The sequence below is a fragment of the Melozone crissalis genome, unplaced genomic scaffold, assembly GCF_028551555.1.
Source record: "Melozone crissalis strain CALT ecotype California unplaced genomic scaffold, PUWL_Pcris_2 ptg000023l_1, whole genome shotgun sequence".
In the NCBI taxonomy this organism is placed as follows: domain Eukaryota; kingdom Metazoa; phylum Chordata; class Aves; order Passeriformes; family Passerellidae; genus Melozone; species Melozone crissalis.
This window is the reverse complement of record NW_026535801.1, coordinates 3,735,748-3,761,912: the sequence shown is the minus strand read 5'-3', so window position 1 is coordinate 3,761,912 and position 26,165 is coordinate 3,735,748. Positions and strand designations below refer to the sequence as shown.

At 45.0% G+C, this 26,165-nt stretch overlaps 1 protein-coding gene across 10 annotated transcripts in view; it reads left to right on the top strand.

Annotated features, from left to right (window-relative positions):
- The window catches only part of AGAP1 (ArfGAP with GTPase domain, ankyrin repeat and PH domain 1), a 321,395-nt gene that overhangs the window by 115,894 nt on the left and 179,336 nt on the right, over nt 1-26,165 (top strand). For all 10 annotated transcript variants that reach the window (XM_054277889.1, XM_054277883.1, XM_054277881.1 and 7 more), the window contains 3 exons: nt 4,191-4,276; nt 7,781-7,922; nt 11,553-11,687. In XM_054277889.1, coding sequence (XP_054133864.1) covers nt 4,191-4,276; nt 7,781-7,922; nt 11,553-11,687 — 363 coding nt within the window. The remainder of the gene's footprint in view (nt 1-4,190; nt 4,277-7,780; nt 7,923-11,552; nt 11,688-26,165) is intronic.

The window sequence follows — 26,165 nt, the reverse complement described above, 5'->3', positions numbered from 1 at the left end:
AAATCCAGGAGCTGCCTGAGTCCTTCAGAGCTGCCTCAGCCCTCCCTTGTGTCTTGCCCTGCCACAGCAGACGTTCAGCTGCTGCCCGTGCCTGTCGTGTGGCCAGCCCCCCGAATTTATCCTTCTCACATGGCTAAATAACTTCATCCCCGTGGCAATTTGCTTGAATAAAGAGCCTGGTGAGCACAGTGGAGCCTGGGGATGCAGCAGCAAAATCAGCGGCTGCTCCGCTGAGCAATTACGCGCTGGAACGGCTCTCGGCGAGAGGAGGGGGTGGCCAGGCTGTCAGAGCCTGGATTAAAGCCTCCATGCCCAGAATTCCCCCTGTCATAGCCAGCTTTTGTTACAGAGAGCACCTCTGATTGCCAGTGTGTGCAGTGTTTAAATTGAATTCTGATTTTCGCTGGTTCATTTCTGCGCCGCCGCCGATGCCGCGCGCTCGCCTTGCGGAGGGTCGTGCATGACAATGAGATCAGGAAGCTGTGCTTGATCCCCCCTCTATTCCAGTTTGTGCTGGGGCTTCAGCCAGGGCTGTAAATTGCTGATGCACAGCATTTGTTTAGCTTTGTGTTGCTCAAAGCTGTGTATTCACGTGGGGCATTTTACAGCAGGAGTGTGGCCAGGTGCACCTGGGATAGCCGGGGTGGTTTGGGGGCTGCTTCACGAGTTCGGGCACAGGGAGGAGATTTGTCACCTGCAAAAATCCTGTGCTCATCTGACAGCGACCCTGTGGGAATGGCTACTGTTCTAGCCCTGGAAAGCTGGGAATAAGTGCCTTGAAGTGCCCATGGTGCCCCATCCTCTGGCCACCAGTCATCCCCTCCCCTGGCAGGTACATCTGGGAGCTGAGCAGCTCCCTCATTAAAAAGCTGCGTGTGTCATAATCCTGATGGGACCAGAGCAAAGGCAGCCACCTCCCCTGGGAGTGGTGCTGTGGGTTTTGAGCTCGTTCTCTGTGTTATGAAGGTCATTCCTTTGTTCTCAGTGCTGTTGGTTTAGACAGCAATTCCTGGCTCTGTCACACAGGCAGATATTTAGGAAAATAGGGGGTATTTTGTAGCCCTGGGAGAGTGTTTGGCTTCCTCATGGGTTGCTGTAGTCCAGTATTTGAACTGGCTGATCTCTGTAATTCCTCTTTGCCTGTGGTGCTTTACAAACCCCTGGATATATTAAAAACAGAACAAAAAAAGAATGTGGTGCTGTCCAAGCTGAAGCACCCCAAAATTACTGCCCTTGCCCAAAGTGCTCCTGGGTTTCCTCAAGGCTCATCAAATCAAAGGAGAAGCAGTTCATTGTTTGCCTTAATCCTACAACCACAGATACCTGCAGGGTACAGCCTTGCCCTTTCCATTCTTCACTGTTTATGCTTTTGTTTGTGTAAATTCTTGATATTGAGGTCGGTTTTCTTAATCTCTGTCTTGGGCAGCCCCTAATTTTGTGCTGTGCTCATGATAAGGGCTCCTTAATGGTGTAGAAGCACAAGTTATTAGGGATGAGTCCTGCTGTGAGCTGAGATTTGCATAAAATAATTCTTACTCGAGGGATGGGCGTGAGTTTGCTGTTCCATTTCTGAGCCTTCAGATTTGTTTTGAAATATTTAGTGCAGCTTGGAAATGCAGGGCATTCTTTGAAACAGTTTGGTTGGAGGGGTGTTAAATTCAAACTGTTTGCCATGAAATACTTATATCCAAACAGAAATCAAGGATTGTGAGGATGTGCCTGTTCCAGCTAATGAGCACATCCTGCTTTCAAGGGTGAAGAAGGCACTTGAGCAGATTTGAGCTGACTGTGGCTGTTGGCTGCAGCAGGGTGACAGCCCTTGGTGAAGTGGGACAGCACATCAGGATCTGAATTTAATCCTGGAAATAACAATAATTGCACTGAGCTCCACGCCCAGTGGTTTTGGGGAAGGCAAGGAGCAGGTCCCCAAGGTGATAATTTAGTGTGGATTCACACAGGAGAAGAGCTGTGGCTAACTTGCACTGCATTTATTAAATTCAATACCCTTTTCCAAGCTGCTCTCAACAGTCAAATCATGAAGAGTAAATCTTGTAGGGCTCACATTTGTGAGCTGTACACTGAAATATTTTTTTTTATTTTTCAATTCTCTGCTTAAGCTTTTAAATCCGCCCTGTCTGTACCTTCTTTGTGCCTCTGAGGAGTGTTTGAAGGTACAGTGAGGCTGGCAAGGCATCCTGTTGACCATGGGAATAATGAGTTGGCTCCCAAACGCATTCGGTGTGTGGTATTTTGTAATTAGCTGGGGGAACTTGCAGTGTTTAAAAAAAAAGGAAATAGGAAATGGCAATTAGGCAGAACTTTCCCTCTCTGATCAGGCATACAGTGTGTTTCCATTGTTAGTTACAGCTTTAAAGCCCCTCTCTGGAGGGCTCTATATTAAGTAATTCATCTTAGTTAACACTTCATTGGGAAGCACATTTAATCGACAGCGTATAGAAATAATGGCCTGATTAATAGAAATCCAGTTCCTGAGAGCTAAGGCTGTTTCCTTTACAAGTTCTACACTTGTTTGGGATTGTTCTCTTCAGGTTCAGTAATCATAGATATCTATCTGCCACTTGATCTGCGAGGGCAGGATTGAAATCCACTTTGTGAGCGAGATAATGAAAATCCATTCGTGGCTCTTCTGCTCCTTCTGTGCCATTAAACAACCAGAAATGTGATAGCCTTCATTGCTGCATGCTTAATACTGCTAATAGGATAAGTCTATAAAGAAAAGATTTAAAAAAATACCCCAGCATAAACCCACAAAAACCTCTAATTCTTACATCTTTTATTGAACACAAAATGTGTTTAAACATGCTTGAACGTTGCTGTGGAGTAATCTTGGTTTGAAGGCTGCTGTTGTGGTTGGGCTGGGGGGAATGGTGGGTCTAAGCCAGCATTGGGTTCCCCTAAGGCAGCAATTTTTGTGCAGATTGTTGTGTTTTCAGGATCAGCATTAGTCTGAGAGTGCTGACTTACTTGCTTGGGGAGCTTGTTTGGAGAGCAAGGCAGAGCTGTTGGCTCTCTACCATTGGTTTTTGTGGAATGACACATTTTGGAGCTGAGAAATAGGGCTCAAATCAGAACTAATTCCAGTTTTTACAAATAGGACAAAGAGGGAAGTTTGGGGTGTGTTAGTGGATGTGTTTTATCTCAGCATGGTGAGCTCAGCTGCGAGGGCAGGTGATGCTGAGCTGGAGGCCTTGGGGCTTTGAGGCTTAGGGGGGGAGATAAGAGTGGGTTTGCTCCAGGAGAGGAGCCTAAATGCCTCCCCAGTGCTTAGGCCAAGCTTGCTAATCCTGGCTTAGGCTCTGCCACACCAGAAGCCCTAAATGGGATTTGGCATTTCTGAGAGAGGCAGCAGAGTGCCCAAAATACGCTTTTAGCCCCAAAAGCAGCAATCCCAGCCCTGCCCTGGGTGGTGGCTGAGTCCCTGTGAGCCAGGGGACAGGAGGTGACAGAGCAGTGCTGGGCTGGGAGCCTCCTTGGTGGTGCCAGGCACCCTTGATCTGCACTCCCTGGAAATCCAGGGGCAGGAACAGGATGTGGTTGGAGGCTGTGGCTGCCCCCTCTTTATCCAGGTGTCCAGAGCAGGTGTGGGATTCCTCCCAAGCCAGCAGCACAGGCTGCTCTGCTGGCTTAGCACATCTCTCCAGAGGCAGCACCATCGTAGCTTTTTGTCTAACATGTGTGTGGTACCTTCCCCTAACTGTGGTGTGTGAGTGTGGAGCTCTCATCCCATAACATCCCACTCTTGTGTGCTCTGAGAACTGGGCTTCCCTTGGGGAAATGCTGGGTGCCACAGGAAACTGCTTTTGGGGAGGAGACACCATGTTTGTGTGCACTGCCTTCCTTGCAGACACTTCTGACAATTATTAAAAACAAAGGTGACACATACAGGGTTTTAATTGTATGTATCAACCCAAGGACACCTAACGTGGGATGTAATGAAATTCTTGGCTTTTTCCCACTATATATATATTAAAAAAAAAAAATATATATATATATAAATAAGGCAAGTACATGCCTTAACTTGAAGCAATTCCCATGTATGTGCATATAAACCTCAGTAACACTCCAGTTGCTGGTGAATTTGCAAAGAGCTTTTGTTTCCACAAGCGAAGCCTTTTCCTGTTGTGTGTTCTGTCCCTCTGCTGTGTGTAACCAGCTGCTTTGTGTGGCAGGTGGGAGATTCAAGAAGGAGATAGTGGTTGATGGCCAGAGCTACCTGCTGCTGATCAGAGATGAAGGAGGCCCTCCAGAGGCACAGGTGAGCCCCAAGCCTCCCTTCCCTTGTTTTTCAGAACTTCCTTTCAAAGAACTGGTTCTGCTTTGTTCTGCCCTGGCTCCTTCTCATCTTCCTGCCTGGAGAATTCCAGCATCACCCTCAGGTGGAAAAGATTTTGTCCAGCAAATGGTTGGGATTTCAGCTACGATGGATGGATGAGTGTGTGTAGTGAGTATTTGGGATTCTGACTGAGACTGTGCAAGTCAGGATGTACAGCTCATTTACACTGAATTCCCAAGCATTGTGCTTCCCCTGGTGACACATCAGGATTTCACAGAAGCACAGGATGGTTTGGATTGGCAGGGCCCTTAAAGCTCATCTCACTCCCACCCTCTGCCATGGCAGGGACACCTTCCACTGTCCCAGGCTGCTCCAAGCCCCATCCAGCCTGGCCTTGGGCACTGCCAGGGATCTGGGCACCCTGTGCCAGGGCCTGCCCACCCTCACAGTGAGGAATTCCTTCCCCCCATCCCATTTAACCCTGCCCTGTGGCAGTAGGAAGCCATTCCCTGTGTCCTGCCCTGCTCCAAGCCCTTGTCCCAAGTCCCTCTGCAGCCCTCTGGAAGAAGCTCTGAGGTCTCCCTGGATCCTTCTCTTCTCCAGATTGAACACCCACAGCTCTCCCAGCCTGTCCAGGGCACTGGCTGTGGAGAAGACACTTGGGGGTTTGAGTGCTTGACCATTTCTCTGTTTTGAGCAAGAGTTTGCTCATGTGCTGCTTAAATCACCTCAGATTAAAGCAGCTGTGCTGTCTGCAGGCAGCAGCCTTGTCTTGGGCATCCTCCTCCTCCTCTGCCTCTCCTCATCTGGGCACTGGCAGGATTTCCTGCGTGCTGGCTGCTGCTGCCTGGCTTTGCCCGGCTCTTCCGGGAGGGATCAGCTTCCAAACAAGCGATAATGGAGCACCAGGAGCTGCCAAACAGCTGAGGGCGAGCAGTGCCAGCAGCAGCAGCTCGGGTCTGAATGCAGCAGCACAGCTCCAGGAGGGTGAGAGCGTGGGGGAAGGTGCCAGGACAAAGGGGAAGAGAAAGGACGAGGAGGAAATGGAGGCTCAGAGAGACATCCTGGATGGAAGGAAGTCACAGGGCAGAATAAAGCACTGGCACATCTGGCAGCAGGAGCAACAAGGACAGCGCTGTCTGGGGCTGGCAGCAGCCCCTGCTTTCCAGCCTGTGATGCTTAGAGAACATTCACTCAGCTAAAATGTGACTAGTGGAGGTGCAAAGGTGCATGCAGCAATCTGAGGTGGTTTGTGCCTGGCTTTGCAGAGCTCACAGGAGCTGGCTGCAGGCTGACGAACAGCACAGGGTGTGCTCCTGGGATGTGCCAGGTGAATTTGGGGCTTTGGCTGCTGTTGTCCAGTGGAAGGTGTGGACAACAGCCACTGGTATGAGATGAGCTTTAAGGTCCCTCCAACCCAGACCACTCTGGGATTCTGTGGTGGCTGAGATTTGTTCTCCATCCTCGTGATTTGCTGAAGAGGTCTGAGGTGTCAGTGCTGTCTCACCTTTCAGCACGAGGCTTTCCTGTAAATTCCCTTTGGAGTTTTTGGGTGTCATTTCAAGTTACATGTCTATTAAAAATCTTTAATCTGTTCATTAATTCCTGCAATGAAAAGTTTGCTTTTGTGTTCATGAATAATTGGGACTGAATTCCACCTGCAGTAAGTAAGGAGCTGACATGTGGAGCTCTGGCACTGGGTCATGGGTACTCCCCAGGTTACTGTCCCCTTCTTTTTGGCAGGGAGGGAGAAAAAACAAACTTCCCTAAAGTCTCTATTTGTGGGTCTATGATCTCTCCTTTCTTTGCCTAAGATGAAATGGTTCAAAGATGAAAATAATTCAATTTTCTATTGTAAAACCAAATTAACCTAGTAACTGACCTACAATGAGCTGCTGCATGCAACTTTTTAAATTTAAAACATTTTTTATGATATGGTTTTGGGCTTGCCTTGAACTAACAGCTCTCCTCATTCACAGTAATGAGTCTGAGAGTGGATTTCTGTACCAGCAGCTGATTTATCCTTGTTTCAAGCCATTTCCTGCACAGTACTCTGGCTGAGACATCCAGGGTTTCCAGACCTTGTGTTCCCCAAAATTCCTTTGGTTTCTTTGTAGCACAGGTCTGATATCCACAATGATTAAGCTGCATTTCAATATGAAAAGTGAAATAAGGAATTGCTAGAAATGTTTTGTGTCTGCAGGAACTGCACAGTGTAAATCTGTGGAGTGTTTTGAAATAATCTTTATTAGAAGGCTGCTGTACACACTGCTCAAACATTCAGAGGGTTTAGAAAGACTGTTGGCTTCCAAATGGATGCCTTAGGGACATTCCCAGTTGTTGGGAAGAGTCCTTGGCATGATGCTGCTGAGTCCAGTCAACAAAAACCATTTTATAATGAGACCCAAGCCCACATCTCCCAAATAATGATGCTGTCTCCAGTTCCTGTGGTTTCATCTTCTGGTTTGAACAATTTAACAGTGTGGTGGTTGACCTTATTCTGGCAGTGACTCTGCTGTGTGTTAACTAGCCCTGTCCTTCCCCTCTGCAAGACTGTCCTCCTGACTGTCTTGAAAACCTCAAAACAATTTTTTGGTCTGTTTTTACACCATAACAGCGCAGGCAGTGTTTGCTTTCAATACAATCATCATGAATATGCAGAGCCTTTCCCCAGTGAACCTCTGTGTTCAGTGTGTCCCCTGGCACGTTGTAGTAATAATAACAAAGCATGAAAATCCCCTGGCTGAAGCTTGTTTCCATTGCTCTGAATTTGGGTAGGAATGGAGTCGCTTAGGGGAAAATAAAGGCAGTGAGGTAAGCTGGAGGTTTTTCCTGATGTCCTGTTCATGTTCACTGTTGAGTTAAATGTCTTCATTCACTTGTGAGCTAAGAGCTTCTCACTTGCATGGTCACTGAGGAGCAGCTGCATGTCTGTCAGCAGGTTCCTGATGCCAGGAGAGCAGTTTGCTCTTCACTGAAAGCACAAGGAGGCCCTTGGTGCTGCTGCCTCAGCTGACAGTGTCTGTATGGTGGAGAATTGCAAGGCTCACATTAATGGGGTTGGGATGTGAGAGTTCCTAGCCATGCCTGTCCTGGCATGCATGCAGATGGCAGCGTGGGGGCTCAGCCAGCTCTGCAGATGAGTGCTGCTCCTTTCAAATGCACAGAGCCAGCAGCCTCAGCCTGCTGTGTTTGCTGGGCATCAAACCCAGTGTGCACTGACAGTAGCTGGTTACACACCCCACTGAAGCAGGGCTGCTCATGTGGGGAAATGCCTTGTGTGTCCCAGATCCTCATGGTGTGCAGGGTGATGACATTCATCATTTTAGCAGCTGATCCTGACCCTGTTGAGGCCTTTTTTGTGTGTGAGTTTTTCTGGTGTGTATTTCCCTTGCAGGATGGTAAGAACGTTTCTCTCTTGGTTTTCCTTCCTTCCCCCTCCTCACTGCTCTTCTCACAGTTGGCCTTTCCCATTTTTCCCTGCAGTTTGCCATGTGGGTGGATGCTGTGATCTTTGTGTTCAGCTTGGAGGATGAGGTCAGCTTCCAGACCGTTTACCACTACTACAGCCGCATGGCCAACTACCGCAACACCAGCGAGATCCCCATGGTCCTGGTGGGCACCCAGGGTAAGTGCAGCCCTCACTCCCAGCTGGAACGCTCTCAGCTGGCCCTTTCAGACCATATTGACTCTTTTAGGATGGCAAAGCCATGTCCTGTCCTTTCCCCCTTGCTACAGGGCTGTGGCATTGCAAGGACAGTGTTTGAGGTGAGAGGAAAATGTCCTGGCAGCTCGCTTGGAGAGGGAGAGTGTGGGACCTCAGCAGAGAAGAAAGAGGGGAAGTTTAGGTCAGATATGCACAAGAAATTCTTCACTCTGAGGGTGGGGAGGCCCTGCAGAGGTTGCCCAGAGTAGCTGTGGCTTCCTCTGCATCCCTGAAGTGCCCGAGGCCAGGCTGGGTGAGGCTTGGAGCAACCTGGGACAGTGGAAGGTATCTCTGCCCATGGCAGGGAGTGGAACACAATGAGCTATAAAGTCCTTTCCAACTCAGACCATTCCAGGATTCTATGGCTTGCAAGGCAATTTTAAATAATATTTTCAACGTGTGCTGGTGGTTTTCTTGCCCAGCAGGGAGATGCCCTCATTGAATTTGGGCAGGTAAATCAGTTGTGTGGGGAGGTTCTGCAGCCAGACCAGTTTCCATCAGCTTGGCAGTCTGGGAGGGTTCAACACCCTGGCATTGCTGAGAGGCAAAAGGGTGAGTGAGAGGTGGGGAACTTCCAGCAGCAGGGTAGGAGGCAGAGGTGAAGCCTAGCCTCAGGCTGTGACCCTGGGAGACCTCTGTAAATCAAGTAAAAATGCAGCTTTTTGTCACCTGAGCCAACCTATCCCCCCAGTTTTTCCTTCTGAAATAGCAGCTGTCCTGAAGGGAAATATGGCAAGGGAAAGGTACCCAAAATATTTCAGTTTCTTTGGCATTTGAGTGGTTTTTGAATATTCTCTGCCTCCTTGTGCCAGCATAGCCCAGTAACATTTCACCAGTTTCCCATCCTGTGATTGGTTTGCTGCATTGGTGGAGCTGAGGCTGTTCTGTTCCTGACCATGGAATAATTAAAGTTGGGGAAAAAACTTTTAAATCACCAAATGCGGCTGTTCCCTCAGCACTGCCGAGGCCAGCATTAAACCATGTCCCTCCACACAACTTTTATGTCCTTCCAGGGATGGTGACTCCAGCACTGCCCAGGGCTGACCAACCCTTTGGGCACAATTTGAGGCCATTTCTCCTTGTCCTGTCCCTTGTCCCTTGGGTACAGAGCCCACCTGGCTGCACCCTCCTGGCAGGAGCTGTGCAGAGCCAGGTCCCTCCTGAGCCTCCTTTTCTCCAGGCTGAGCCCCACCAGGTGGCTGTTGTGTGTTAGAGGTGTTGTGAATTGTTCTTGGTTCAATTTTGGGCACTCTCCCTGTCACTGTGTCCCAGTGGTTTTTGGGGGTGTTGAAGCTTTTTGGTGTTTTTCAGCCATGTGGTCAGGGAGCATTTGGCCTTCCCCTGCCTCCTGCCAGGGGTGACAGCACAGAGGGGGTGTGTGGGCAGCAGGGAAGGAGGAATCACAGCCCAGCTGGAGGGAGGAAACAGATGATGAGAAGGGAAAGGGGAAGTAGGAACAGAAAAAGTCTTAGGACAGCAGAAACTCCACCAAAAAGCAGAAAGGAGCTGCTTTGAAGGGCCACGGTTTGGGCTTGAAGCTGGAGTTGAAAAGGTGAAGGGGAAACATTTCTCCAACTTTTTTATTTCTTTGTGCTCTTCTGACCCCCTTCTGGGGTATGGTTTGGGGTATGGTTTGCCATCTCCTTCCTGTTACTTCCAGAAAAAGAAAAGTTCATTTTCTGTTGCAGCATTGATGCAAAGGGGATTTTTAAAAAAGGTGAAAATAATGCTAACTCTAGGAATAAGCATCAGGAAAAACCACAGCTTTTGGTCTGTGTTTTACAGTGAAATAAAAGATTGAAATACATAAATACACTTGTTAAAATACATATTTGAAATAAACCTTTCATATCCTAGAATCCCAGAATGGTTTGGGAGGGAGAGCACCTTAAAGCTCATTTAATTCCAACCCCATGCCATGGGCATCTTCTACTAGCCCTGGTTGCTCCAACCTGGACTCGTTGGTTGTATCAGGTGTTCCTGAAATGAGATGTGCAATGAAACCTTTCCCACAACATGAACACTTGCAGACGTTCTCCCCTGGCTTCCAAAGGCAGCTCAGCCCCAGGCTGACCCCCCTCAGGACAAGGAGCCAAACTCAGGGGAGCTGTGGTGTTCTGGAGCTGAACCCTCGCTGTTCCCTTCTGGGCACATGCTGCCAGCGCCCTCTGCTGAGAAATAACGGGCTCCTGCTTTCCCTAATTGCTGCTTTGTTTTTGTTAATTGGCTCTGATGAGGAGGTAATGACAGCAGCAGTTGAGGTCTGGTCCCGTTGTGCCCGGGGCAGAGCCTCACACACAGCGTTGCAAGAGGCACCGAGTCCGTGTTTAGGGGTTTTTTAATGCTTTTTTCCCAAAGAACAAATCTGTGTTGCTGCTGTGGATGGTTACAGATTTTAAGGAAGGCTTTCTGGGCAGCTGTGAATGCTGAAATTATTGCCTGTTGTAGAATCCCAGAATGGTTTGGGCTGAAAGGGACCATCCAGTGCCATCCCCTGCTGTGGGCAGGGACACCTCCCACTCACTATGCCAGGTTATTCCCAGCCCCATCCAGCTGGCTTGGAACACTTCCAGGCATGGGGCAGAAGAGTAACACAATACTCCTGGGGAAAAAAAAATTCCTTTTCAAGGTCTGTTAATAAGATTATCACTTCAGATAGTATGACCTTTGTATACAGAGTTCATCACTATGATGGAGTAGCAAGGAAGAAGCTTCTCCTTCGTCTATTCTGCTGTAAGGTTTTTCCAGCTCCTCTGGATAAGCTCTAGAAACTGAAATTTCTGCTTTCATGAGAAGAAGATCTTGGAGAGAATTCCAAGTATGATAGTTTAGAAAAATACAATTTTTATCAGCTTTGCAGTATGTTCCCACAACATCTCTGGGTGCCTTTACAGCAGTTTGAGAAAGTAATTTACAATTAAGTTCTATTTCTTTAAAATACATCATGTTCAATATTTCACACTCTGTAGTCACTAATACTTTCAGAGATGTAAAAACCATTTGACATGTTTGTACTAATCACCCACTTGTTTCCCTAAATATATTTTACAGCAGAGCTCATGCTCTTTCATGTGATTGTGTATTTTTTTTTTGGCAATGTCTGAGCTCAATATATGTATTTAAGGAAAGCAAAAAGCCTTGGAGGATTTCCCCCTGGTTTTTAGAATCAGTGTACTGGTAATTTTAATAAGGAAATGTAAATCAGAGTGATGTACACCCTGTTTCATGGTTTGTATTTAAACTCACTGCTTGGTATCAGTCAATATGAGAGGAGCTGGCCTGAATTTGCACCAGGGCAGGTTCAGGTTGGATATTAGGGAAAATTTCCTCATGGAAGGGGTTGTCAAGCATTGGAACCGTCCCTGGAAGTGCTCCAAAACCACGTGGATGTGGCCCTTGAGGGCACGGGTCAGTGGTGACCGAGGGTTGTTGTTACACTCGGTGATCTCAGAGGTCTCTCCCACCTTCCCCGCCCCTCCCGTGACTGTGTGAGCCCCAGGCTGGTGTTTCCGAGTGACCATTGATGGGTGTTTTCCCCCTGTGGCTCTGCAGATGCCATCAGCTCCACCAACCCCCGTGTCATCGACGATGCCCGGGCCAGGAAGCTGTCCAACGACCTCAAGAGATGCACTTACTACGAGACCTGCGCCACCTACGGGCTCAACGTGGAGAGAGTCTTCCATGACGGTACCGCCGCCCTCGGGCACCCAGCACGCCACCCCACCCCCGGGCTGTCCTCTCCGAGTACTGACCCTTTGGGATAGCGCCGAGACTTGCCTGCTCAGTTAAAGAAAACCCTGATTTTTGGGCATTTTTGTTGTGTTTTCTAAGATGGCTCCCTAACTTTCTAAGATGACTCCTTAACACATCGTATGTGCGCTGATGTGTTCTCCACCAGCACCTTTACTCTTAAGCATCTTAAGCTATTTTTATTTCTTATTTAATTTTCAGTTTTCTTTGGTGCTTGCTTTATGGTAGCAAAGTTTTCTCTGCTTTGGTTTTAGTGCTCGTGGAGAGGCTGAGGGGCTGTTTGTGCAGAGTAGCTGGAAATGCAACATTTGAGCACTGTAATGTTCATGGGGTGTTAAAAATGGAGAGCTGGGTTGGATGTTGGGAAGGAATTGTTCCTGTGAGGGTGGGCAGGCCCTGGCACAGGTGCCCAGAGCGGCTGTGGCTGCCCCTGGATCCCTGGCAGTGCCCAAGGCCAGGCTGGATGGAGCTTGGAGCAGCCTGGGATGGTGGAAGGTGTCATACCCCAGCACAGGGTGAGCTTTAAGCTCCTTTTCAACCCAAACCATTCTGGGACTCTCTGAGAGTCCTGTGTAGGGGTTTTGGTCCTTGTGGATCCCTCTGAGATCAGGATGTTCTATAATTCCGTGGTCCTGGAGTTGTATGAGATGGGATCTGTGCCCCCTCTAGTGGAATTGCAATCAAGTGTCCTGCGGCTTGGCTGGCTTCCCTTCTCACCATGCTCCTCTGGTGGCTGAACGTGTCAGCCCCTCCTCACAGCGGCTTTCTCTGTCTAAAAACCTCCTTAATTAATTAAATTTTAATGCTTCTCAGAGCCCCTAGTTCTGGGGCCTCTTGTTGCCAGCTTCTCGTTGCAAAGTCCTGTCTGCCTGTGCTTACATAAGGCAGTGTCACAGCAGCACCTTGCAATGGGGTGTGAAAAGACACTTCAAATTTAAAAAAAAGGCATAAATACCAAATTTTTACGTGGAATAAAAAGGAGATACACTCTAATGTTTACATTCGAGGGGAAAAAAAAAGGTGGTAATTTTTGCATGGGATAAAAAGAGTCAAAACTTTTGTACATTTTATGTGGAAAATACTGACCTGCACCCCTTTTTTACCCATGCTGTTGATCAGATTTTGGAGAAGAGCATTTCAAGCTGCATCTTCTTGCTTTGCTCCCTGTTTTCTGTTGAACCAGTTGCAAAAATTACTGTTTTGACTGCCTAGATTTTCTATATTGATTAGGAGTTTCAAAGAGCCATTAGGGGGTTTTGTTTAGCACATTTATTTTGGAGTGCTGGCTATAGTTAGACTGTTAATTATATATTCCAAGTCCTGGTGTTTGTGGCTCTGTCTGCAGCCTCCTCCTTGGTTTTTTTTTCCCCTTTTCTCAGAGATTTGCAGAGAAGTCTCTTGGCACAAAGCTGGTGTGATAAACTTGTAAGCTTTCAGGGGGTTCATTTGTCTCTCTTTGGTGGTAAGAAAGAATTGACAGGGCTCATGTGTTTTAAGAAATATCAGGGTGTTGTTTTGCCCTGGTGGCAGCCAACCAAGTCTTTAATATTTGCCAGCTAATAGGATTAGAAATGCTTTGTATGAATGGGTTACACTTGCCAGACACGTCTGGGACCGAATCCAATTCCTGATAATTTTTGCTGTTTGTTTTAGCAGGAAACAAAGCAACTTCTTAACCCCATTAAATGGGGGGGTGTGAATGAGCAGTGCAAGCTGTTAATAGGGAGCACTTGATTAAATGTCCCTTGGTTTGTGCTGCTCTGGGGTGTTCAGGTTCAGCATAGCTTTAATGGTTTTTTTGTGGTTCACATTAGCGGGGTAATGGAAGGTGTCCCTGCCCTGGCAGGGGTTGGAACAAGATGAGCTTTAAGGGCCCTTCCAATCTAAACCATTCTGGGATTCTCTGATAAAAAAAAAAATAAAATTCACCTGAGGATGTTCCAGCCCACAGACTTTTCTTCCACACACACCTGGTGGGTTTTGACACCAGTTCCTGGTTTGGGCTGCTTTGTTTGCAAGCTTATTTTAAAATCTCTTTTCTTGTTTCTGTGTTGTGCCTTGCTGTGATGTAGACATACCTTTTGGAGGAAGAAATTGGAAATGGCATTGAAGAGCCTTTTACTCCTTCATTGCACACACTTTAGAAATTAAATTTCTAATTTGTCCCCTGCAAGCAGCTACTGAACTTAGTGGTCATCTGTTACAATTCTTCTGTGATAACTCATTTCCCATTTTCTCCACAGCTGAGTGGGAAAATAATTTAACTTGAATGATTATTGTTATTATGAAAATGCTTCTTTATTCTCGAGTTAAATCCAAATACCTCGTTTCCAACGCTTCATTACAGCTGATAAGCTCACTATTGATTGTAACAGAGATGGAATCATAGAATCACTTGGGCTGGAAAAGGCCCTTAAGATCATCAAGTCCATTCGTTCATATTTTGTGAGAGGAAAGCTGAGTAAAGTGAAAGCCAAAATCCTCCTTTACATTCTGCTGTTTTAGAGGCTGTTTTTTAACCTTCAGCCATGTCCCACTGAGGTTTAATCTCTCATACTGTTGGGAAGTAAAACCTGAATTTCAGGCTGAAGTAAAAAAGAGGAGTTCTGTGTTTCAAGGATTTAGTTTAGTAATATATCCAACGTTGGAGGATAATAAATACTTTCTTATTTTTGGTGTACTAAATAGTTGAACAAAATTGCATTTTAAGAATTAGATAAATGCTAATAAGATCCATTTTGCTTCATATTCCCAATTAAGAATTAGAGATTTTTCCCCCCCTGCTTATCAGAACGGATTCTATCAATGACATTGAAAATGATTATTTTAATACTTCTTGTCAGCACAGTATTGTAATGACTGTGTACTGCCCCAGGATGCCTTTTTAATGGCTTTAGCCTTCTTGAATTAGCTTGATGTACCATTAATGCATGAGAATTGCTTTTATTTCTGTTCATGGTGTATTCAGAACCACACATCTTGCCCTGCTTTATGTTTGGATTTTCCCTGACCCATTTAGCTGTGGGCCATGCGAGTCTCTGACACCGCAAAGGAGCAAGTGCTCAAATATTTAGAGGATAAAATTTTACTATCACAGGGTGTGAAACAAAAGGGTTTCAGTCTAATTTGGGTTCAGAGTTGAGTCTCTGTAGCTCAGCAGTTCAACCAAGGGGGTTTTACCTCATCTAGATGGCTGTAACACCCAGATTTTGATCTAATACTGCCCAAAATAACAATAAACCTGCAAATATTGAGGCAGGAGTGTCAGGTATTTGGTGGCAGAGGCCACTGCTGCCTCACAATTTGCACTTTGATCTGGTGCTGCCAGTATTTTTGGGTGATTATTTGCAAATTAACTAGTCTTTTATTAAGGAACGTGTCCACTCTGTGTAAAAAAATCTACCAGGATATTTTATTTCCAGATCCAAATAGTATTTAGTGTGGTGTTGAACAAAGGTGTCTTAAAAGGAGAACTTCAAAGCACCATTTCTCTGTTAAGGAATGGGAGATGACAAATTAATCCTGCTGGCATTGAGGGGAAGGGCTGTCACTTGCCATCAGCATTATCAAGTCAGCTTTTATAGATGTGTTTTCATTAGGAAATGTTCATCAGCCTAATGGGAAGTAAATAAAAAGGAAGTAAATGGGACCCATCCTGACAGCTGGTTTGGGAAGATCAATGTGCACTGTGGCACTGGAGGTGGCCTGAGGGATTCTCTGCTTGGGGAACTGGGCTGGTGGGGACTCAGTGCAGGGCAGGATGAGCCGTGGTTCCTTCAGCTCGGGGTTTCCTTGGGTTTCCTTGAGTTTCCTTGGAATTCCTTGGGTTTCCTTAGATTTCCTTGGGTTTCCTTGGATTTCCTTATGTTTCCTTGGATTTCCTTGGGTTTCCTTGGATTGCCTTGGAATTCCTTGGATTTCCTTGGGTTTCCTTGGAATTCTGTGGATTGCCTTGGGTTTCATTGTTTTTCCTTGGATTTCCTTGGGTTTCCTTGGGTTTCCTTGGAGGTTTGGCTGAGGCCTCTGGGAATGTGGCACCTGCAGTGATGAGCTTCAGGATGGTCACACATGGCCTTTATCAGCCTGCTGATTCTTCCATGCTTCACAACGGCTGGGAAATCAATATTTTGGCTGGTTAGATATTTGTATCTTCCTGGTTTGTTCGTTTCGGGTTTTTCTAATGAGAAAGTGACGTGAGGCAGTCAATTTCTTTTCCTCGACATCATAGTTTAGCCTGGAGCAACAAACGCTCCAACCGCGTTCATTTTAATCCCTTGTTCATTTTAAGTCGTTTCAGTTTTAAATTCGTTTTAAGGCATTTGTTTGAACGTAAAATTAACGTTTTGATTTTATTAATCCGCGGGAATAACGGAGCGCGGCGGGAGCGGCCGCCAGGGGGCGCCGGAGCCGCGGCGTGAGGGGCCCGTGAGGCGCCCGTGATGGCGGCGGCGCCGCGGAGCCCTTCGGGGACATTCAAACGTTCCAAAATCGGCTGTGAAAAAAAAAATATAAACGTAAAAATCTGGTCACCTTCGTCTTTTGAGGTGTTTCTGTTTGTGTTTTATTCTGAACTTGCTGCAGCTTTACCCTTGCTCATGCTTTGCCCTTACACTTAACTTTATCCATCCTGCCTGCCTGCAACTCTTACGGGCCATTAATAAATGAGAAGATTTAGTTTGGAAACAAGAATTTCACTCGACCTGTAACTCTTATGGGCCATTGAACAACAAGAAGATTTAATTTGGAAACAAGAATTTCACTCCACCGTTCTTTGGGTTATTTTGGTGGCTGTTTTTGTTTGCACAGATATTTTTTCTGGTTTCCAGGTAATCCCTCAGCCCCATTCAGCAGATGACAAGCTCTGGTGCCATAAATCAGGCTGCAGGTTGTTGTAGCAAGGCCCAGTGTGAACTAGCAGGATATTAACCAATGTCCAGATACTAACCAATATCTGAAATTTATATAACACAGGCTTGAAATGAGCTGTGTGAATTGAGTATTGCCTGGTGAGACAGGTGTGCGGAAGCCTTCATCCTGGGGAGCAGTTGGCATCAGTAGGATTGGGCTGGAAAATGGATCCAAGTCCTTGGATTTATATTTTCTGACTGATTACCAAATTTCACACTTTACACATTACCATTCAAAATTCTTTTTCTGTTGTCCCTGAGAACTTAATAGGTCTCTGTGCAGTTCCCCTCGTGCTTGGTGCTGTCCAGTGTTGCTGCCATGCTGTTTGGTGGGCACAGACTTCACCTTTTTGTCAATTTTTGGGTGAAAATGGCAGCAATTTTGCAGGCTTTGGGGACATTGAGACTGGTACTGCTCTATCAGGTTTTTCAACACTGCACCTGGATCCACAAATGTGTGAAGGAAAGAAAAGAGGTTTTCCAGTGACTCGTCTGCATCCATTTTTTCAACCTTAGAATCAAATAATGGGATGAGGAGCTGTACTCCAGGGTATGGAATTTTAAAAGTGCTACAATGAGCATGGAGGAATAGAATGATTTAATGCCAGTAAAAGTTCCAGGGAGGTTTTGATTTTAGCTCTGATGTGTTATTCAGTAGGTGACTTGTAGAAAACCATAATGTCTTGCAGAACTTTTTATGTGACTTTTAATTTTATAGTGGTTATTTCATGGCACTTCCTTTAAGTCTTAATTTGAAGTGTATGCAGTAAGGCAGGTTACTCAAAACCTAGAGCAGAGCTGCTGATTCTCTGCAATAAGTAACAGCTGTTAAATTTTTTGGAGAGCACAATAAATGCAAGACCTAGTTCAACATTGATGAATTCTTCATTAAATGGCAGCAAGAATGTTGATCAACATCCCCTCAAAATGCAGAAGAATTCAGGTTTTCAGTAGTGAAGATTCAGAATTAGTCCAGTAAAGTCGTATTATATAATGTAAACTCTAATTGAAATCCTGGGGCGGGAAATAAGGTGGTTGGTTGGGGATAAATTGCCTTTTTTTTAAATTTTACATGAAAGTAAGAGGCAGAATCAGTGTGTTTGACAGACTCATGTGTGTTGTACTTGGCAGATAAAGTGTTATAAACACATTTGTGGAGTGTCTGGCAAGTAAGTTGGAATTGTTTCCTAGAAACAGAAGCAAAAAATTCTGGAAGAAGGAGAAAGTTTGAAAATTCCTTATTTTTCAAAACTCTCCTTTTCTCAGTAAAGACACCAGGAAAGGCAGAACAGAAATAAGCCACAAATAAATGTTGTCATGCTGCAGTTCCTGGTGGAGCTGAAAGCAGCAGTGACAATTTCTGCCATTCTTTTGGAGCCAAGTGAGCTGAACAGCAAACTGACAGCACAGCAGAGCTGCTGGCAGAGGGGAGGCTTTAAAAACAAACAAAATGAAATTCTGCTTGGTGATACCTGTTAGAGTGAGGATGCTTTGGCTGCTGCAGAAATGACCACAAGGTTAGTGAGGGCCAGGAGGGGCTTCAGCAGAGCATGACCCCCTCAAAGTGCCAGTTTGTATTTGCTTTATCTCAGCCAGAACCTTTATCATCCTCATGCCTGCTTTATTTCTGAGCGTTCTGTGTAAACTGTGCCTTGTTTGCTGCATTTTGGGGGATGCTCTGCCTTGCCTCTCCTCCTACTGCTGTGCTCTTTGTTACACTTCTGTGATTGTGGTTTGATCATTTAATCTGACATTTTCTTCTTAATTTTTTTATTGACAAATCTTAAAACCCACACACCTCATCTGCCACTTTGTTTTCTACAGCTTCTCCAGCAGGCCTTGTCACACAGAGGGCAGCATGAAATACCTAAAGCTTGATTTTTCAATTTTTTTTTTTAGTTATCCTCAATATGTCTTCCCTTGGCTGTTGGTTTTAAGTGTCCTTTGTGGATTTCTATTTAAATTTGCTTGCAAAAGAAAAAGAAAAAAAAAGAGAGAAAAAAAAAAGCTTTGCTGGTTTAATCTTGATGAATGGAAGATGAAGAGCTAACCCACGAGATGTGTTGTGTGAAGACAGCAAGGGAAGGCAGAATGCCCTTTCTGTAACTTCATTCTGTTCTCGATGTGTTTAGCAGCATTTATTAAAGAGAATCCCGCTTTGCCCCCTTATAATGAAGAGATGCTTTTGTCTGAGCTATCAAACGTTTAAAACTGGTGTAATAAACATAATCCTTTTGTAGCCTCCTCTGTTGTGCAACAGACACATTTTCAACATCAAAGTTGATTATTAGCATAGCTGCTTCCTCAGAAGCCACTTCGGAAGCAGCGCATTGCAAATCGCTGCCTTTCAGCTAATCCCCATGCATATGCAAATCCCATCGAGCTGTTTGCTGGCCCGGATTAGCGGCTGGATTCAGCTCCAAAAGCCTCCCTGGATGCGGGGGTGGAGTGTGGGGCAGGGCACACAGTGCTGGCATTCCCCTCGGAATTCCTGCGCCAGCAAACCTCCAGCCCAGCTTAGGAGATGCGTTTTTCCTTCCTCCTTCTCTATGGAGAATCTTTAATTGTGTATGATGGACTTGGAAATGGAGGGTTAGGTCCGATGAGGTGGTGCTGCACTAGGCAGCTTGTGCCCACCAAAGCTGGAACTTCTTCCTCTGCAAGAATAGCATTGTGTGGTTTTGGTCAAATATCTGTACAACTTTATCTGTAGGCTCCTCCTCTCATTTCAGTTTCTGTTGTTGGCCAGTCTTAAACACTGAGACTTGTTCTCTGCATCAAACTCTTCCCTTTTTGCTCTTCCTTCTCTTTTACTCTTCACTCTTCCTTTTCTCTTTACTGGAGTTCTGTGTGAGCCAGACACAGCAAGGTCAGGTCCTGCCTGCTGCAGATCTGGTCAGTATTTTGTGGAAAAGACAAAATCCAGCACAAAATCATTTTGTACAATGCAAAATCCTGCTGCGGGATCTGGTCAGTATTTTGTGGAAAAGACAAAATCCAGCACAAAATAATTTTGTACAATGCAAAATCCTGCTGCAGATCTGGTCAGTATTTTGTGGAAAAGACAAAATCCAGCACAAAATAATTTTGTACAAGGCAAAATCCTGCTGCAGATCTGGTCAGTATTTTGTGGAAAAGACAAAATCCAGCACAAAATCATTTTGTACAATGCAAAATCCTGCTGCGGGATCTGGTCAGTATTTTGTGGAAAAGACAAAATCCAGCTTAAAATAATTTTGTACAATGCAAAATCCTGCTGCAGATCTGGTCAGTATTTTGTGGAAAAGACAAAATCCAGCACAAAATCATTTTGTACAATGCAAAATCCTGCTGCAGATCTGGTCAGTATTTTGTGGAAAAGACAAAATCCAGCTCAAAATCATTTTGTACAATGCAAAATCCTGCTGCAGATCTGGTCAGTATTTTGTGGAAAAGACAAAATCCAGCACAACGTCATTTTGTACAACTCAAGAGATGAATCTGCAGCACAGAGGTGTTTTTGAACAGCCTCTGTAGATTTTGGGTACTTCTTTAGCTTGGTCTTTGCAGAGGTACCAGTCTGGGATCTATGTGGACTTGTTTCAGCAGTGCATGCTGTGTTTTGGTGAGGAAGCAAGCTCAAATCAGGGAGGAAAATTAGCTGGCAGATGGATGGGACTGCATGTGCTGCCTCAGTTATGAAAATGATCCCAAATATTAAATGTGAACACAGGGGCTCAACAGATTTTATTAAAGGGTTAGGAAAACTGGGGCACTCTTCTTGATGTGGCACTTGGAGATGTGGTTGGTGGTGGCCTTGGCAGTGCTGGGGTAATGCTCGGACTTGATTTTAGAGAGCTTTTCCAGCCTAAAGGGTCCTGTGATTCCTGTGATCCCTGACAGTTCCCACATGTGACTTCGCTTCATTATTCCCTGCAACTTTCAAAACGTCAAATTAAATTTTTGAATACGTTCAAATTCTGATAGAAGACATTTTTTGGAACATATTTGTCATCTGTGACAAGTGCATTCCCTCAGCAACCTCTGTGGAGTGCTGACTTATGATCATTAGTTCACAAATTATAAAGCTGGTACATGACTAAAATTGACTAGTTTTGTTAACAAATGTCTGAATGTTTGTTCCTTTTAGTTTCAGCACAAGATCCTTTTGTGTCAGGTAACTTCTGCAGTGTCTCAACTTTGAAAAGGCTGAAGTGGCATTCAGAGCCACAGAACTAATTTTAATTTAAGGCAGAGGTTTGTTTTTCTTCAAGCTCTATCTGCACTTAATGAAAGAACGTTATTGGCAGATGCTGAAGAAATATTTTTTCCCATAGAAAATTGGATTTGGGGCATAAAACTTGTTAATGTTAATAAAGACAGGTCATTACTGGTCTCAAGTCAGCTATGCAAACTGCAGGAGATGGAGTGCTGCTGGTGGCACTTGTGCTGCTGCTCCTGGGGTGTGAAACAAGCCCTGTGAGGAGTAAATCAGCCCAAGTGGAGCGCACACACAATGGCCTCACTGCCATCATTTATGCCCCTCCTGATGCCTGATGCACTCACTTGTGTCTTAGGCTGGTAATTTACAGTCTCCTAGAAAGGTGTGTTTAGATTTAAGCTGTGCAATAGTGTAACTAATGAGAAATAGAGGGGAATTTATAGCACTCGCTGATTGATTGGCCAAGTACCTCGACATTAATTGAAATCTGAGGACTCCCAGCTGTCTTTCAGTTAAAAAAAAAATTAAATAGGGGGAAAAAAGTGGTTTTGGAGTGGTGAAACTATTGCTTTGTAGCATTTCTGGAGAACATGGCTGGGGTGAAAAGGTGGGGTTCCCTGAAGAGTGGAAGGGCTATTTGCTAATCACCTGCAGGCACTGGCTGATCTGCACCCTGGCACTCTCACTCAGCTTTTACAGTCCCACTGTGCCTTCAGTTGTCTTTCCCTGGGAGTTTGGCCCCAGTTCCACCTGGGAATTGGCTGTGGAGTCAGCACTTTGTGCTGCTGTGCCCTAACAGGGGCACTCAGGCCTAACTGTTGTGTGACAAATGATCAGGATAAATACTCGGCGTTAATCTCTCACTGTTTAACCGGAGCACACAGCTCTCTCCTCTGCTGTCATCCTCTAAATGCACCATTCTTGTGCAGCTCAGTCTTGTGAAAATGTCTAAATTTTCCCATTAAGTGCTTAAAAAGTAATAAAACTAAAGCCATTAGCCTTCACTCGTCAGATCTGTATCAAGAGAAATATTCTTGGGCGCCATAAATCTGATCAAGTGTTCGACATTTATATCATTCGACTTCATTCTCTGGAAATGGACCTTTGAAGGTAAATTGCATTAAGTAGGGCAGTTTAAATTTTTAATACAATCTTATTGTAACTGTTAGCAAATGATTAAAGTGCAAAGGGGGGGCTTATGTGTTTTGGGAGATTTATGTGAAATGCTCCATGATGCTTCTGCTCTGGCAGGGAACTGCTTTTGTGACAGCTGGATGTGCATAAACCCACATACCCAGAGGATTTTTAGCTTGTAGTGGTGGAGGAGATGCCTTCCTACGTGCTGCTGGATTTCTGCAGGGTGTTTTGGGAGCAGGATTTATTCCACCTGCACTGTGGTGTTGCTAACACAGCTTAACTCTTTTTCCAGCAGGCCTCTGTGTGCCTGAGAGGTGGATTGTGATAGCTCAGTGGGCAGCGAGCTCATGGGCTGAGGTGGTTTATTTAATCTTATTTAGGTGCTTGGGAGTTTGTTTTGAGGGAGGTTTTTCTTTAAAGGACAAGAACATTCTCTAGCATGAGTTTGGTGAACAGCATGGATAAGCTGTGCTTCAGAAGCAGTGATGTGTTTGTGCACCTTTTTTGGTGTTTCTGTCGTAAACCTGGTTGCTCTTTTCTGAGGAGAATGCTGACATCTTGAGGAATAGTATTTCTGAATATTTAATGTGAAAAAGGTGATATTTGTTCAAAGTACTGGGTGACTATAACTTTTTTCTTAGATACCCCACTAATCATGGAACCAGCTGTGCCCTGTCTGGATGTAGCTCTGTGATCTCATGGTGTGGTTGCGCCTCTGACTTCAGACTTTGAGTTGCTAGGTTACAATTTTGTGTCATTTTGGCAGTTGCAGAAAGAAAACCATTGATTTTTCTGGTTTTTTTGGTGAGCTTTTTCTTTAAGTTGAGTTAATAGAACCGTCTGGATGAGGCATGAGTTAAGTTGAATGTGATTCAGTAAATGTGATTAGTTTGTTTCTTTCTAGAGGGTTGGTTGCATCTGTGATGCACTGCCAGAACAGCAGCTTTCTGTCACTGTGTCCTTCTCTGTGCTCTGTTAGTGAGCTCATTGGGTGTGCAGGACCCTTCAGAGAGCAGAAATGTTCTCTATGAAAGCAGTCATTTGGTGGTGTGTGCCCCAAAGTGGGCTTTTCATGAAGCTGCCTCAAAATGGGAGTAGGAAATGACTCACTAAGGTGGTAACATCCTGAAGAATCATATAATTTTCTGTGACTTAAACCTATGGTTTGATATGATTTAAAAGCAATGCTGTGTTTTGACATCGAATTAAATACACACAATGATTATTTCATACAATGCAATTATTATATTCAATGTTATCCTTAAGAATATTGTTCTTAAAGGGTAATTAACAACTCAGTTGTTTCCTTTATGGACATTTTACAAAACACATCAATTTTACAGCATTCTCTTTGAGTCTTTACAGTTTGACTTTTTTTCTTGTTTCAACATTTTTTTTAAATCTTTGCATTTAAAATCACAACTCTGTGTGGGATATAACAGGATTTATGACTTTATTCTGCCCTCATGGAAAGGTCAGCAGAACTCCAGGCAAATCCATTTGCAGGAGACTTTACCTGTGTGTCTGGCACAATGTTCCCCTTAAATCCTCAAGTTGTGTGGTTCTACTTCTGTTTTCTTCACTGCTTGAGCACAGTTATTTTTTAAATTGCTTCAGATGCCAGATTGTTTCCAGTGGATTTATTGGCATATTTGCTTACCTAGGCTTGGAAGGCAGTGATTTGCATGGAAGTTGGGAATAAGTGATGTGCAGTGTTAATTAGAGTTACCTGTGGAGGAAAAAAAATATGTGTTGGCATTGATGAAAGATATTTAATACTGAGCCTGATTTACAGCTGCATTTTCATATCTTGTAAGACAAGGTTTAAGAAGCAAGATTTGTTAACCAAGCACTTTGTCCTGTAAGACTTCCTAATGCTTTTGGTGCCTTGCGGTACAGATTTATATCTTTTTGGTCCATTTGGACTCTTTTTTTTGGCCATTTTGGCCACAGGCTGTCAGAGCATGGAGGGGGTTTGTGCTCAGTGCAGAGCAGAAGCTCCTTTCCCTGGTGTGACTTCACAGTGGCACCACTTCTTCAGGGCAGAGTAACTTCAGCCATTTCTGGCTGCACCTGGCCAGGAATTAGCTGGTTAAATTGCCATTTCCAAATTAGCTGGATAAATTGCCATTTCCAAACCCCAGCTTTAGAATTGTCCAGCACTCATTTCTGTATTACACCTGACACGTGGGATGCCAAGCTCTCCTTTTAAACAGAAGAATATAAAGGTTGTTTAGCCTAGAAAATTGATTGAATTTAAAATAACAGGCACAATGGCCTTAATAGTGGCTACTTACATGAATGTTTCCCATTTGGAAGCATTTGTGGTTAAGGCTTGCTCTGGTAGTTATTACTGCCGCTCCTGCAGTATGTAATTGTGGAATAAATTTGCTTTTATTGAACCCTTACTTATCCTGTAAACATGGAATGTTAAGCTAAAAGGCAGCTGCTGTAAAAATGTAAGCTGCTGTATATCTTAACATCTTTCACTTGTGTTTTTTAAGGTATAAGCACACACAACAATTTTTGCTCTCACAAAAATCCCAAGTTTGCAATGTTTTTTTTCCCCAAGTAATTAAAACAGGTATTTATTTAAACAAATGTTTATCCCTGCTGATGTTTTTCACTCAGCTGTCAGCATTCCAGCTTCAACTGAAGGCCATTTTCTGTCTGCCCATCGGTGAAGGAAAATTTCCTGCATTCCCATCTTTTGCACAAGTGGCAGGTTTTAGCTGAACCTGCTGTTTACTCCTTCTTGGACGTGCAGAGGAGATGGATGGTGTTACGCAGGTTTTGATGAGAAACCAGTTTTGATTTAAATTAGTGGTAATTGGAGAACTGAGTGTTTGCATCTCCTAAAATATGCAGCACCCCTGGACTGTGATCACTAAGAAGAGAAATAGCACCAGATGTTACATGTCTTGTATGCCTGGAGTCTGCCCTTTTAATATTCCAAGCTTTCCTTGGTTGAACAATTTTAGTGTATGAAAAAGAGCACAGGAAGAGCTGTATTCCCTGTCTTTTGGGAATGAAAAGTGATCAGACTGCTGGTACCTCTGGGTGTTTTCCAGGATCCATCTTAGGAGCAGGGAGAGATCAGGATGAGGTTTCCCTCCACTCCTCTCTGGGGTGCTGCAGTGGTCTCAGTTTTCTGAGATGTGGGGCTGGAGCAGACTCTCACCTTGTGCCTTGAACTCCTCCTAGGGAGTATTTTCCTCTGAAGTCTCTGCCTTTCTCATCCTTGTCCTTGGATGGAGCTGTGCTGATGAGGTTGATGCCTCAGGTTTGAGTTTTTCTATTTTTCACATTCTGTGCTGCTTTAATGTGTAGTTCTGGGCTTCATGTGAGGGCATGGTGAGCTCTCTGCCCAGAGCAGGGAGACAAAACAATTCCTGCTCTAGCTGGGAACCAGGGACAAATGATCCATCTCAGGCCTAAGAGCACCAACACCGGGCTGGAGAGAGAAAAACAAGAAGGATGAGATTCATAACCTAAAGCTGTAATGGGACAATGAACTGCAATATGCAAATGGAGCAGAAATGATAAAAGTGAGACACCCTGTGACTAGTCATCCATTTTGTGGCCATTTTGGTTCGTCTTGGGTGCAGCCCTGGCTGGGCTCTTGTGCTGCCCAAGATGTGTCCATTGAGAAGATCCTTTTAATCAATCCCTACTTTATTCTGTAACTCTGTCTGGCCTCTGTTCTAGGGCAGCCTGCACAAGGCATCAAGGTTGAGTATGGGCTGGTGTGTGAGCAGCTCTTGGAACCAGGGCAAACAGCTCTGTCAGGGCAATCCTCTGGCACCAGCCTTCCTAAAGGGGATAAGCTTCCAAGCAGAGCACCAGGAGGAGCCAGTTCCTTATGGAGGCACCACCCTGGTCCTCCCCTGAGGGAATTCAGTCTTCTGCTCTTCATCCCCCAGGGAATTCAGTCCTCTGCTCCTGATGCCTGAGGGAATTCAGTCCTCTGCTCCTCATCCCTGAGGGAATTCAGTCCTCTGCTCCTCATCCCCGAGGGAATTCAGTCCTCTGCTCATCCCTGAGAGAATTCAGTCTTCTGCTCCTCATCCCAAGGGAATTCAGTCCTGTGCTCCTCATCCCACAGGGAATTCAGTCCTCTGCTCCTCATCCCCAAGGGAATTCAGTCCTGTGCTCCTTATCCCAAGAGAA